Consider the following 15034-nt stretch of genomic DNA (forward strand, 5'->3'; position numbering starts at 1 on the left):
ATGAATCAGGATCAGACAGTAGTAACGTGAAATGTGAGGTGTAACAACAGTGAATAATAACCCCCAAAAAGCAAAAGCAAGTTTCTAGACCAGAGCTGGCCAGACTAGAGCTGTCTAGATTAGATCTAATAGCAAATTTAAAAAGAAATAAATTGGTGGAACACATTACTTATAAATTTGGTTCGAAGTTTTGTCAGCTGAACAAAACAAGCACAAAAGAGGCCAAATGGCTTATAATTCTTAACAATACTGAATACTATAAAAAGTAAGGAAGATTAACTTGACAGAAATGCACAAGAACCATTACCTAGGAAAATGGAGCTGAATTTTTTTTTAAGTCCAGAGAAACAAGATAATTTGGAAATGGCTCAGGCAGAAGTCCTCCCTTATTCACAAGAGTATAAGGAGGAGAAGAAATACAACACAACCAGATTTGCAACAGTGATATGAACTCCATTAGATAGGCTAGACCGGAAAATATATTGACATTGTCATAAATATATGGTTCCATGAAATGTTTTGAATGCAGCAGAATTATTATGACTAAAGCCTAATAGAAAATCTTGCCTTTTTTAGATATTTCAAAAGCTCTGCATGTTAAAGAATAGATATCTGCTCTTAAGTATATAAATAAATGCCACCCAAACACTTACCCAGAACTTTTGGAACTGGAAGGCAAGTTATATTTCTTCAAAACTTTTCCTAAAAGAAAATAGAAAAATGGTCAGACATAAAAAATACTTTATCAGGACCACAAATCATTGGGACCCATAAATTATTGAATTTATGGATTTTTCTATCTCTATACTGTATATTAAAACAACATATTTGTCCATTATTTTTTTTTAAAAAAATTACACTATTTGCTTCTCCATCTGCCCATTCTCCACCTGAAAAACACATCTAATCAAGCTTTGCTTACTTGTACCTTACAACAGAGGTAAAGTAATTGCTGGGCACAAACAACTATTTGCTGTAGAGTGCTTTGAGAAGCAGCCCAAGCTTCAGTCCTATACACCCAAATAAGAAATTTCTACTGAAAATGTTGTTTTGTCTCATTTGTCCATACATACAAATGGAACTGCTTAATTGTTTTTGCTATTTCAAAAACTGCTCAAAATCTTTCAGTAAGAAGTTTTTATTTAATTCCAACTGACTAACCTGAAGCCATATTTAGTTCACCTGCCTGCATCTATTACCTTAACATATCTAAGGTATTTCTATAACACATGTCACAACCAAAACGTTTGTCAGGATGGAAGATATTATGTTGTGAGTCTGCAGCACCATCTACTGGATGTGAGCAAGTGAACTTTATGAACTTTAATGAAATACAATTGGTTTCTGTAAAATATGGGAGACAACATAAAATATTGAAAAACATTAATACAATTTAAAGCATTTTTTTGTAAATAATCACCTATGCTTATCTCAACAGAAATCATAGTGGTTAAGTCTGACTTTTGAACCAAAATGTCCTCAGATCAAATCATATTATGGGTTTCTTCTACCACAGGGGACCCTAACCCCCAGGGCCTTGGACCGGCCCCCGGCCGGGCAAACAAGTGAAGCCCCATCCATGGGATGCAGACAGCATGTGAAATCATGCCCCCACCCCCCGGTCTGCAGAAAAACCTCTCTCCACAGAACCAGCTCCTGGTGCCCAAAAGGTTGGGGTTCGCTGTTCTAAAGATGCTTAGGCAAGCGGTAGGAGGATAACAGTGTCCTATCCTTAAAAGTAATTGTTATAAATGCCTTCGGTTAACCTTTGCTTTGAAATACCATAGTAGTTTTCCCACTTGGTATTCTGCAGATGAGAATTCTGTATAAGAATAGCCCTGCTGGATCAGGTTAAGGCAGACTTTAGGCACACCTCAACTCAGCATTTTGTTCCCAGTCAAATGCCTCTGATGCTCACAAGCAGGAGGCACTGAAACTTCTTTGGACAACTGGTATCCTGTTTCCCCCAAAATAAGACATCCCCTGATAATAAGTCCAATCGGGCTTTTGCGTGGATGGCAATAAGGCCAAGCGCTTATTTCAGGATTAAAAAGAAATATAAGACAGGGTCTTATTTGGGGGGAAACACGGTATTTGGAGGCATACTTCTTCAAATCTTGAAGGGAAGATTGAATATTTAGGATAGATGGTATTCAGTTGACTTGTCCTTCATGAATTAATTCAGTTTCCTTTTAAAGCCTTCAAGCTCTCAAAGGCAATTAGGTTCAAAAGTGTTATCTCTAGATTAGGATGGGGTAACTATAGCTCTCCAGATATTGAAACTCTACAGGTCCCAATAGCCCAAATCACCACAGCCAATCGTGAAGAGACGTAGTTTTCTGAAATCACAGCTTTATTGTTCCTGATTTATCCTCAGAGCGTTTCATGGCTGAAGGCCTGGTGCCTCAAACTCTCTGCAGCAAGTACACATTTCAACTTGTGCGTTTTGAATTGCTGCGTTCCACTGAATTAGCCAAGGCATAAAAAAAAAAAAATGGTAGCCAACTGGCATTCCGTCCTCAATTTTCCACATTTGCTTTTGCAATCAGGAAAAAATGAAGAAAATTGGGATGGGGCAAGTCATTGCAGAGAAAAAAAAGAGCTTCCAGAATGGAAACTGTGCTAGATAGCTAACAGTCTTACCTTCCACTGTCAATTCCACAGTCACCTGGCGAATCCCACCAGCATTTCTGGCCTGACATGTATACAGACCACCATCTTCCTCCTTCACCCCTTTAATCATCAAGCTGAAAATCCCTCGGATGCTGCAATCTGCTACACAGTGCTCTCCTGTGACAAGGTGCTCATTTCTGTACCATGTGATCTGAGGTTCAGGGTTGCCTCTCACCTAAAACAGTTCCATATAGAAATAACCAGAGGGAAGAAACGGAGGTTGAGGAAGGGGGAAAAAAAACAGAAAATGATTTTACCTGGAACAAATGCAGAACACTTTGCAAGCCAGTGGAAGAAAGTATTTTCTGAAGTAATGTCTGTTAAACACATACAAATCACCAAGAGCCAAAAGGCAAAAATCCGAACAGAAAGAAGAGAATTTACGGATGCATCATGCTGTTAAAACTAGCAATGTTGATCCAAGAACTTCTTCTGCCTGTTGAGGTTTAAAAGCCAAAATTGAGAAATTTTGAGAAATAGTTTCAGATGATAAATCTATGGCCCCATTTTTCAGTCTGGTATGGCAGACATATAAGAGCGTGAATTAAAACAACCATATGTAGGTTGAAAAATCACAGGATATAATTTCCTTTATCAGATGAATTATCCTTGAAAAGTATTCAAAAACACCATTGTTCAGGCAATTCCATATAAACCAGCTGCAAAATAAAAAGCAAGGAACAGTCGATGTACAAAGTCTGGTCAACAACATTTTTCACAGATGAAAATCAGATTTCCCAGATAAATTTTGTAAATGTAGCTATTCTTTTCCCTTTTGGATAGTAGCGAATAGCGCGGAAGGCAAAAACATAGTGATTATCATCTCTGGATTATTTTAGGCATTCTCATTTATCTGGGTTTGAGGAAAAATTATATTTGAATCTGATTTTCAAACATTCATTCAAAGGATATATGTATTTTCAATAAGGTAAACTGGGAAATAATTTATTTGATATACTGTGCATATCAAAGTTAAAATATGATGAAAGGTATATTGAGAGATACTCATATTTATATAATTTTAATATATAGGGGTACAGTTTTTATATTTGATCAATGGAGATTAAAATTAAGGGAAGATTTGCTTACATTTGAAGATGTTTTGGCTTCTGCATTATGTTTTTCATTTTTTAAATTGCCAGAATGCCTTAATAACGTGGAACTCCACACAAAGCTATCCAATCACCAAACAACAATATATGTGTTAAATGAGAGATTGAAAGAAGCACTACATATATGTTTCCTGTTATACTGAACTCAGCAGCAAGTTAAACAGCTCAAAAATAATTCTTACTATCTTTATTCTCTTATTAAATTACTTTATTAAATTACTTAAATTAAATTATTAGCTTCAAACCCGATGCCAATGCACAAATATTATGTTTGCACCTATATTTGTGTTCATTTACTAGTCAATTGACTGTATCAAAATACAAAACAATATCAAAAAGTAAAATGCAAAGATATTAAATGAAGTGCCTTCAAATGCAATAATCATCTTTGCATTCTCCTCAAATTCTTTAATAAAATGAGTTCTCATGTTTAACTATAAATTTGGCAGACCTACGAGTAACACAAAAGTTTACTCACTGGAAGAAATAATCTACTGTCAGTATCCCAATAAGCTATTCTGTCAACCAGTAACTTCACTATTACTGAAGCACATAATTTCCAGTGAAGGAGAACATGTATGCAATATTTTTTGTCTGATACTCCAGTTATTAATTATTAAGTATATATAACTGCCCATCTCATTTGCATGTGACTATGGGTGGTATGCACAGTTAACACACATATACAATTTCTTTATTACTATGGTACTTTCACCATAGAATCAAACAACTCAAATCTCACTCTGGTAAAAACTGTTCTTTGGTACATGGGATTTTTTTTTTCTGTTTGAAATTTCTTCTTATTCTTTGCCAAGTATTTTAAGGGACTAATATCTGCAAATGACTTAATACTGATTTGGGCGTTACAGGCAGAATCCTATGTTTAAACATTTTCTTGTCCAGATATTTAACTGAAGTTAGGTATTAAACAGATAAACCATACTGCAAAATAACTTTGATAAGTAGTTTTACCCAAGAGGTGCTATGTCTCATACTTATTTGTTTCTTTCAGATAACATTTTGGTATTCTGTTCAGGATCCATTAAAATAACCCTCCAAAAATAACTAGAAGTTTGATCATAGATTCTAAGACAAACCACCAGCTACCCAAAACTGCCAATTGACCAATTCCAAAACTGCAGGTGTTCACATAAACTTAAAATTAATTATTATATAATTATTATATAATTATAATTAATTAATTATAAAATTAATCTTTGGTCTGTGGAAACATCTGTCATTAATAATATATTCAATAATGGTTGGGTGATGAATTTATTAACTTATCTAATACTATGCAACATAGAACTTTAACTCTTACATAGTTTTATTTAAGTACTACACATTCAGAGAGAATTTTAATTGTATGGCATATAGTATGTTCAAGTTGAATTAAGTCCATGCCACTTGATTAATCATGGCTTCAAATGGGGAAATTCTACTGATATTGAAAAAGAGGCCTTTCTATATAAACATATGCAAGTCAAGCACCGGGACTTACTGAATTATCTTTCCTCAACTTCGATCATGCTGTGCAAATGATCATGCTCTCTTCGCATATAATCGCATCCAAGAGAAATATAATAGCTATGAATATATTTAAGATTGTACTCTAAGGACACATTCGCACACAGAAAAGCATACTCAAGAAGCAACAGCTTTCAAACATACTTACATTCTATCTGGTAAATGACAGCATTTAGGTCTTCTGTTTATAATCTGATCAGATCAGAGGTGGGTTTCAGCAGGTTCTGACCAGTTCTGGAGAACTGGTAGCGAAAATTTTGAGTAGTTCGGAAAACCGGTAGTACAAATTATTATTATTTTTTTTAAATTTGATTTATATGCCGTCCTTCTCCGGAGACTCAGGGTATTATGTGTTAAGCATAATGTGTTAATGTGTTAAGCAATAGCCTTCATACTTTTGTATATTTATACAAAGTCATCTTATTGCCCCCATAATCTGGGTCCTCATTTTACCTACCTTAGAAAGGATGGAAGGCTGAGTCAACCTTGAGCCTGGTGAGATTTGAACTTGCAGTAATTGCAGGCAGCAGATGTAAGTGGATGTTAATTAGTCTGCTGAGCCACCAGAGCTCTGACTGACTGGCCCCACCCCCATCTATTCTCTGCATCCCAAGTCCCAGCTGAACAGGAGGAAATGGGGATTTTGCAGTAACCTTCCCCTAGATTGGGGAGGGAATGGAGATTTTACAGTATCCTTACCCTGGAGTGGGGTGGGAATGGAGATTTTACAGTATCCTTCCCCGGCCGCACCCATCAAGCCACGCCCACCAAGCCATGCCACGCTCACCAAGCCACACCCATAGAACCGGTAGTAAAAAAATTTGAAACCCACCACTGGATCAGATGAAGAAAAAATCCAGATACAGTCTAAATCCACAACTAAGACTAAAATTTTAATCTAATTCTGAGACCAGCAGAAGATTTTTCAGGATCTATCTAAAATACATAGACCATGAATTTCTGAAAGAAATTGAGTGCTATGACTCATAAGCATATAGTTAAGAGTAGCAGGGTGTTGTTAGGCAGAAAGTCAGCCATATAAAGCCAAATCACTGTTGTTTTTCAAACACTACAAGCCTTTTAAATATCACTCTCAAAGAATAAAATTGTCCTACCAAAAAAAATACTGTGGTACATTCAAAGTTAATTCCTCATTCTCCTGGATAATGAATAGCCCTAAAAAAATTCTTGTTCAACTTGGTGCTCTTGAGAAGATGTAATTTTAGCAGGTCTAGGAACTAGTAGGGCAGGTTAGTAGATTGTGATTTTCAATTCTTAGGATTTCTGCCTCAAGAATTCAAAAAATTATCCATTTAGGGTTATCAACATTCTAAGTAGAGCCAATATTTTAAATTTTTAAGTTTAATTGCATATATTATTACAAACTTATTGTTCTTAAATTTAACTGTGGAATTCACCTGGCCGCTACCAGGAGAGAAATTAGACACTTTTCTCTGAGATAGGAATGGAATTCAATAAAATATTCTAATCATGAAGTAAAATGTACATTGTTTAACTATAAATTCCAGATTTTAATCAAATTTCAGGAAGAACAACAAGTTATATAAAATGACACACCATAGCTTCCGCATGTTTGCCAAGAACAGAAAATGCTGACAAGTCATAAAGAGATTGCCACCAATGTTTCGTCTAGAATCCCAGATGGCTTATTAAGTAATAACAAAAAAATGAAATCAAATTCATTCTAAACTACTCATGCATTTCAAATAACCAAATGCAATTTTCAACTACAACACAAAGAAATCACATTTTGAAATTCCACATCTGGTGATGTTTAGGTTCTTATCCCATATGCAAACAGTACTAATAAGTAAGTTATTTTGGAATGATCCAAATAATCTATTATGCAAAGACAATATGCTTCATATTTAGACATACACACTCCGCGGTGATCCAAAATAGCAAAAAAAAGCCACACAAAAAAATGCTTTCCAATTCTCAGTTGACTCTAACAATTTAACTAGAAACCTTATCTGATACTTAGTTACTTGTAGGCCTTTTCAAAACAAAGCAGTATATAAGTCCAATCAATCAATAAACAAATTTTACTGGATCAAATACTTGTATCCTTACCAACATTACAATGTAGTGCCTAAGGTGCTGGAGTGAGAACAAGGAGTTGCAAATTGAAGTTCCTACTTGACCAAAAAGCTCAGTGAGTGTATTTAGGCCACACTTCCCTCTTGCTGTCATTCTCACTATAGTCTACTTTATAATATTGTTTTTGTGAGAATCAAATGAGGGGAGATCTTCTCCCATCTCTTTAATAAGCTACTGAGCACTGACTGACTAAATGGTACTGACTAAGTAGAGACTAATGTTTTGCAGATGAAATTGTACATAGATGTATAAGTAGGTACTTGAAAGATACAGGTGACTTCCATCTACAATCATACATGCATTTAACCTCCATGTAAAAGTTTGAGTTCGGTGTTAAAATATAGCTGCTGTAGCTGAGAACAACTGCAACTCATTGTATTCTGCCTCCACACCTGTAGTTTCCAAAATCTTCCCAACTCTCATTAGTGGGATTTCCCAAAGCAATGTTTGTTCTTTTATATGATGGACAGTACATATATGTATTATGTACACATGCACATCACTGGCTATTGAGTATTAATGAAACAGACAATTATAATTCTGGGGGATGCACATGTATAGCATTTTTTTAAAAATGGTTAGTGTGAGTTGTTAGATGTATTCATAGAAAATTGCAGCATATGTGACAATATATGATCACTAAACAATTATAGTTCAACTCTTACAGCACCTCAATCAATATTCTTATGCATTATAACTCTTTAAAAGTTTCCCTTTACTTGGTAAGATTCAATTCTTACTTCAAATACATTTTTCCATTTAAAATGAAGAGTTCATTTTTCACACTTCATGCAGGAACTGGAACTGTTGTGTCATTTTGCATTTAGCATTCTGTGGTATCAAACTGGTAAGCCTACTGAGAAAGGACTTGCAAAGAAGGCACTTTATGGCAACCATCTATCTGTTGTCTCGAGACATTTCTTCATATCATATTCATGATTTTGGGGGAGGGGGATGGGTGCCTTTGAGTCAGTTTTTGACTCCTGGCAATTGCCTAGACAAATCCTTGCAGTTTTTTTGGCAAGATTCTTTGGAACTGATTTGCAAGATGACTTGTGGAAAATATGCAGTGCCTCAGAATGAATATAAAAATTGTGGAAAGCAAATAAAACCTGTCTTGATGTTTTGCAACATGAGGCTGAGATGGCATTTAGGCAGGGCCAGTCACCTTGATTTGCAGTAAAAAAAAAATGTTACCCTTGCACATACACTACATATACTGTATACAGACATTGTTTCCTACGAGCAGAGTGAATATGCGTGGGCACTTTACTTTTCATGTAACCACTGTGAGATAAGAAGAACATGTCTTTTTCTTAAAGAACAATGTCTGATCCTTGTTAAATCCCTATCATGCTGTAGCCTATCACATTCCCCACCTTCTCTCCATTGTCATTCCCTTGGCAGAATAAGCATCAGCTTATAGATAGTCAGAGCTTTGCACAGAGACTTCTGCTCTCCAGGCAACAGTACCAACAGTATATTCAAAAAGAACATTCAGACTTCATGCAGGTCCTGGGAACCATTGTGTTATTTTGAATTTGGCATTCTGTGGTATCAGACTGGTATGCCTACTGAGAAAGGACTTGCAAGGAAGGTGCTTTATGGCAACCACCTATCTGTACCACATCATATTCATGACCTTTTTTGAATGTGCGCCTTTGAGTCAGTTTTTGACTCCTGGCAATTGCCTGGATAAGTCCCCACAATGTTCTTGCTAAGAAAGTGATTTGCCCTTATCTATTTTCTAGAGCTGAGAGAGATTGATTGCCAGGTCAGCTGGCTTTGTTTCCAAGGAAGAACTAGAACTCACAGTTTCCTGGTTTCTAGCCAGGTGTCTTCACGACTACCCCAAAATAGCTCTTGTAACCTAATTTTGAGAAATACAGATGTAGCTTGAAAAGATGTCTTTTGGTGTTGCCCCAATAGGTCAATGGAGAAGGAGGCCTTGAACTATAGCAAAAGAATGAAATACACCCTTTTCTTTACACTTTTCAAGCGCCTGCTGCAGGGTGATGATATAGTATTAATGACTCAGCTATCCTAGACCAAGCTAAATCCAAAAAATGCTAGAGAATTCCTGGAAGCATACAGAATGTTACAATACATTTTCATAATACACCACTGAGTAACTTCTTGAGAGAGGTCAGCCATTTAAATTTGATAAATGAATAAAACATAAATAAATAAAAGCTTGGCATTCAAACTAATCACCCATCAATAGACACAGACATCACTCAATATTACACAGATAGCCCTGGAGGGGTTAACTTCAGGGAAACAATCAAGCAGAAAACAATAATCAAGAGACTACTAAGGAGGAAACCACATCCCTATCAACAGTAGCCAGGGTAAGTTATTGTATATAAACCAGGAACAAACCCCACACTCACAACATTGATGATGTTACCTAGTAACATCTGTAAATGTAAAATGTCTGTAGGCAAACAACCAAGCTCAGAGAACACCAAGGACTCCAAAGTTCAACCCTGAGATAATATATTCTACTCTTTGGACACTCTATTGTGTGTATGCCTTCAAGTCAGGTTTTTTGAGTACCAGCCACTGCCTGGACTATTCTTTATAATTATTTTGGCAGTGTTTTCAGTAGTGGTTTGCCATTGCCTCCTTCCTAGGGCTGAAAGAGACTGGCCAAAGGTGAATGGCTTCATGCCTAAGGCAGGACCAGAACTCACCATTTCCCTGTTTCTAGCCAAATGCCTTAACCACCACACCAAGCTGGCTCTCTAAAGAACTATCACACACACCCCTGCCAAGTATACCGTCTGTACTTATAAAGAATGGCACTAGGAGTGAAAGGCAAGTCCCAATTCTAGAAACCCAACCATCCCTGCATATAGAAAGTAAATATTTAACATCACTGAGCACAGTTCCTTAATCAAGATTCTTTATCCTTTGGCACATTCACTGCCTCACTTCTCTGACCAGCCTTTTTAGTATCTGTATTGGGGAATACAGATATCCTAACAGTCCATCCCTCAACCTAGACTTTATGTATAAGCTCCAAATCTGATACACTGCTTTTTCTTATTTTCTTTCATTTTCCAAAAATGTAGAAACAGCAATCTTAATTTCTGCTAACACATATTTTAGAAAAGTTCAAAGAGGAATTCAGTTTCAATTCACAGTAAATCTATCTTCTTTTGAAATAGATAATTTAAACATAATATCCTTACTGGAATTTTGATGAGCCAAAATGAAACTTCTACCATAACAAGTACACATTCAACTGAAAACCAAAAATATCATTCTAACTATGCCAGAGCTAAGCTTTGCTAAGCTTATAGTTAGCTTTGCAAGGCTGAAATTATTACAATTTTATTCAAAAGGCAGAAAGATTTTAAATGGAAATGATAGCTGAACGCATCTGAAAGACATACTGAGATGGTATACTAGAAGTTTCCTTTTTTGACTGCAGCTTACCAGGGATACAGTTTGTGGTCTTTTTTAAACTTGCCACTTGCAAAATAATCATAGCTATTTAGCAAGCATGATTGCCATGAGTGTTCTGGAATTAGAATCAATAGGATTTACTGAGCCATTTATTTATAGTTACCCAGTATCAAAACGTTCGGGGCAACTCATAAAGTATAAAACAAGGAATTGTGCTCCTGAAAAGTTCACTTGGATGAAAGACAGTAGGTTGATTATTACAGATTGTCAACTAAAAATTTAAAAAGTCAAATCAGTACCTATTTAACCAGTGGCACCTGAAGTGAAGAAAAGATGTGTGCATTTATAGCTAAATATACAGTAGGTATAGGTATATGGTTACAGATAGTTTGGATCACACAGTCATAGCTGCCATCTTTTTTCAACCTCTCCTTGCAGACGCTGTTAACTATAAGCAATACTATACACGTCTTGGACCATAAGAAAGGCTGAGCGCCAAAGAAATGAGGCCTTTGAACTATGGTGCTGGAAAAGATTCCTGCGAGTCCCTTGGACTGCAAGGTGATCCAACCGGTCAGTCCTAGAGGAGATCAACCCTGACTGCTCTTTAGAAGGCCAGATCCTGAAGATCCTGAAGATGAAACTGAAATACTTCAGATCCTGAAGATGAAACTGAAATACTTTGGCCACCTAATGAGGAGGAAGGACTCACTGGAGAAGAACCTAATGCTGGGAAAGATTGAGGGCAAAAGAAGAAGGGGACAGCAGAGAACGAGGTGGCTGGCTGAAGCAGTAGGCATTACCTTAAATGGACTCCTGAGGATGGTAGAGGACAGGAAGGCCTGGAGGAACGTTGTCCATGGGGTCGCGATGGGTCAGACACGACTTTGCAACTAACAACAACAACCACAACAATACACAGGTCACCACAGAGAGATGATCTCTAGCCAGGCTGCACAATATGCCCCCAAACAGGCTTGTGTGGCTTGCCAGCAGTTTTTTTTGTTTTTGTTTTTTTAAATAAACCACTGACTATGAATGTCACCACCAGGAGAATGTGTTGCCTCCAACTAGATTTTTGCAGACACTTTGACCCAAAAAGCACACTGTCAAGCAGCTCTAAAACCTCCAAGTCTTATTGACACCGATAGCTAGGCAGTGCTAACAGCTTTTCCGAAATATAGGTAGTCCTCAAGTTATGACCACAATTGAGCCCAAACTTTATGTTGCTAAGTAAAAAATGCGTTAAGTGACCTTTGCCCCATTTTATGACTTTTCTCATCACATTCGCTAAGTGAATCATTGCAGTTCCTAATACAGCTGTTAAGTGAACCCGGTTTTCCCATTGATTTTGCTTGTCAGAAAGTTGCAAGGGGATCACATAACTTTGGGATACTGCAATAAATATGAGCCAAGTATCTGAATGTAAATCATGTGACCATGGGGATGCTGCAATGGTCATAAGTGTGAAAAATTATCATAAGTCACTTTTTTCAGTGTCGTTGTAACTTTGAACAATCAATCAACTGTTATAAGTCAAGGACTACCTGTAGAAACAGAAAAGGCTCACAAATACCTTAATGACTCTGATGCTACGCTGGAAAAAAAACTATACTTCAAAGTATGGAACAGAAAGGAGGAAAACCTACCATATGTGCATTATCTTCTTACCTCATACAGAGAAGGTTCTGGAAAAGACAAATATAATATGCAGCCTCAATGTAAGGTAAAATCCAGAGCAAATTAAGGTTTTCCATTTCCTGTTAGACATGAAAATAATGCCTGTGTGTAAAGCTGGCTTTGTTCAGCCTGGCATCAGATTCATAGAATTAAGACCATCAACCATGTCAGCGAGACAAAAATAAATGATGAAAATGGAATGTTTCCAAGCAGAGTGCCTCAATGTAATGTAATGCATGATACCATTTCATACTTCCATTCTAAATAATAAAAATTAAACTTCAGCTGATCTAAAGATTTTTCCAAAGTGCTTTCGTTGGAGCAGAATGATTTTATTTCTCAAATATCAGGAATACATTTATTTTGTTTTCCATAGTTAGCCTGAACAAAACAGAGAAGAATGCAATTGATCAGTTTTATGAGCAGGTCTCTTCATATCGATCCTTATCAAAACAAAGTAAAGGGCTCAATAAAATTCTAGCTAATAGACAACCATACGAAACATGCTTAATTTTGCAATCTGGGTAGAACCAGCTGAATTTCATCACTGACACGCACCCCAAATCATGCAAGAATGGGGCGTGTTTTTGAGAACAGTTTGCTTTGGCGGTTGTAAATGTTGGTGTGTTACTCAAAATGTTGTGACATGTCACCTTTGATACGTGTATCATAAGTTTGCCATCACTGTCTTAAAATGACTAATCACTGTTTTGTCATCTAGTCATTTATGCAAACGTTGGGAGATAATGAGATAAAATTGAAATCCTATTGTTTATTTTGTGCAGACATCAAAACTAGTTCAGAATCAAGAATATCATAAAAATAATCCACCCTCCTTTTCTCATCAGTAGCATTTCGGAACTGTTGTTCTAAAGAGTTGCATACAAGGTTTTGAAATAATGTATTCAGACTCCAACAGGTAATCACTAGTATCCAAATAGAAAAAGAAAAATAACTGAGATTAATTAGGTACATATTTGTTCCTGTAATTTCAGAATCAACAGAGTCTACTTTCTTAAAAAAACGAAAACACAATATGTGGAAACATTATCATAAAGGGAGACCTGCTGCTTGCTTTTTTTTCATAACATCGCTAAAGTATTTTAATTGGGAAGAGACAGGAATGAATCAATATTTTTAATACACAGAAACTATGTAATAACCAAAGTGTCAAATAGTCAATCTCAACAGGGGCTGGACCTCTGAATACTATACAATACCAGACAACTGGATTAAACTGCCTCTGATCTATTTCTTGAACATCTTTGCAATTTTAACTGATAATTGTGGGCAGAGTCTTTTATTACTATAGTCTACAAGAATACTAAGGATAAGCACTTTTGAAATAAGGCCTTCAAATTTACATGGCAAAGCCAAAATAATTGTGTTGTCCTAAAATCCCTCATGCATAAATGAAAAAGGGAAAATGGATAACTTAAAATTAAATAAAACAAAAACCATGCCTTGCAAAAAGGATAGAATCAGGACAGAATAAAAATGAAATTTACATTAACTGAATTAATAATGATTAATTCACAATAAAAGAACCAGTTTAATGTAATGGTTAAGGCACTATGGTAGAAATGTATGTTCTGCCCATAGGCATGAAGCCAGCTAGGTGATTTTGGGCCAGTCACTGTCTCAAAGCCCAAAAAGAAGGCAATGGGCAAACAAATTTTCTTGCCAAGAAAACTGCAATATCTAGTTCAGGAAGTTGTCAGGAGTCAACATTAAACCAAATGCAAATAATGACAATAACAACAACATCACCTTTAATGCCTATAAAAGCACATATGACATTTCTCTTACTCTTGCACACACAGATGACTTTCATACATATAACACATAGACACACACTTTCTCCACTCTCTTCAGACTACCAGAGAACAGAGTGTACTATTGTATGGTATAGCTCTGGTTACCTGTCCTTCAAATTTTGCTGTGCCTCCAATTGGCACCTGGATATTTCGTGGAGGTAGAATAAATGCTGGTGCTTCTGTTGCAGTGGGAGTTCTTAGAGAAGAGTGGTTCAAAGTCAAGGTGGCTTTGGAGATCTGAGTCGATACCAGTTTGACATCCCCCATGTTAAGTCCTTCAGAAACATTAAAAAAATATGCTTTAAAAAAAAGAACAAATATAAGCTTAACAAGCACTATTAGAAGGACAATCCAGTCACTTAAATCTGCAAACTATTCTAGATGTAGTTAAAAGTGTACCTCTGAATGCGATGAGACATTCTTCACAGAAGACACCCATGAGCATACAATATTTACAAATAAAGTTCCATTTATTTAAGTGGGAACTGAAATCACTAAATTATGACTAGATAAAGCTAAATAGTAAAATACAGGCAGTCCTTGAGATATGACCATAATGGAGCCTACCCATTACATTTTCATGTTTCGATAATCATTAGGTGGCACATTTCATCTAATAAACCCTCACCTCTGCTTGCCCAAATGAATTATTAAATTAATGCTTGGGTCATTAAGGGGAGTTCAGGGTAC

The 15034-nt window shown here is 36.2% G+C and overlaps 1 protein-coding gene across 10 annotated transcripts in view; it reads right to left on the reverse strand.

Annotated features, from left to right (window-relative positions):
• The window catches only part of MYLK (myosin light chain kinase), a 196261-nt gene that overhangs the window by 126638 nt on the left and 54589 nt on the right, over positions 1–15034 (reverse strand). For 8 of the 10 annotated variants that reach the window (XM_034422935.3, XM_034422911.3, XM_034422923.3 and 5 more), the window contains exons 2-4: positions 14450–14619; positions 2644–2848; positions 654–702 (exon numbers count right to left, since the gene is read on the reverse strand). In XM_034422935.3, coding sequence (XP_034278826.2) covers positions 654–702; positions 2644–2848; positions 14450–14611 — 416 coding nt within the window. In that variant the 5' untranslated portion in view covers positions 14612–14619. Of the gene's footprint in view, positions 1–653; positions 703–2643; positions 2849–11650; positions 11736–14449; positions 14620–15034 lie in introns of those variants that run through there. The other 2 variants (XM_087881754.1, XM_060687914.2) reach the window with 1 other exon arrangement.

Source organism: Pantherophis guttatus, chromosome 1 (genome assembly GCF_059756535.1).
Source record: "Pantherophis guttatus breed Tessera chromosome 1, ASM5975653v1, whole genome shotgun sequence".
Taxonomy (NCBI): Eukaryota; Metazoa; Chordata; class Lepidosauria; order Squamata; family Colubridae; genus Pantherophis; species Pantherophis guttatus.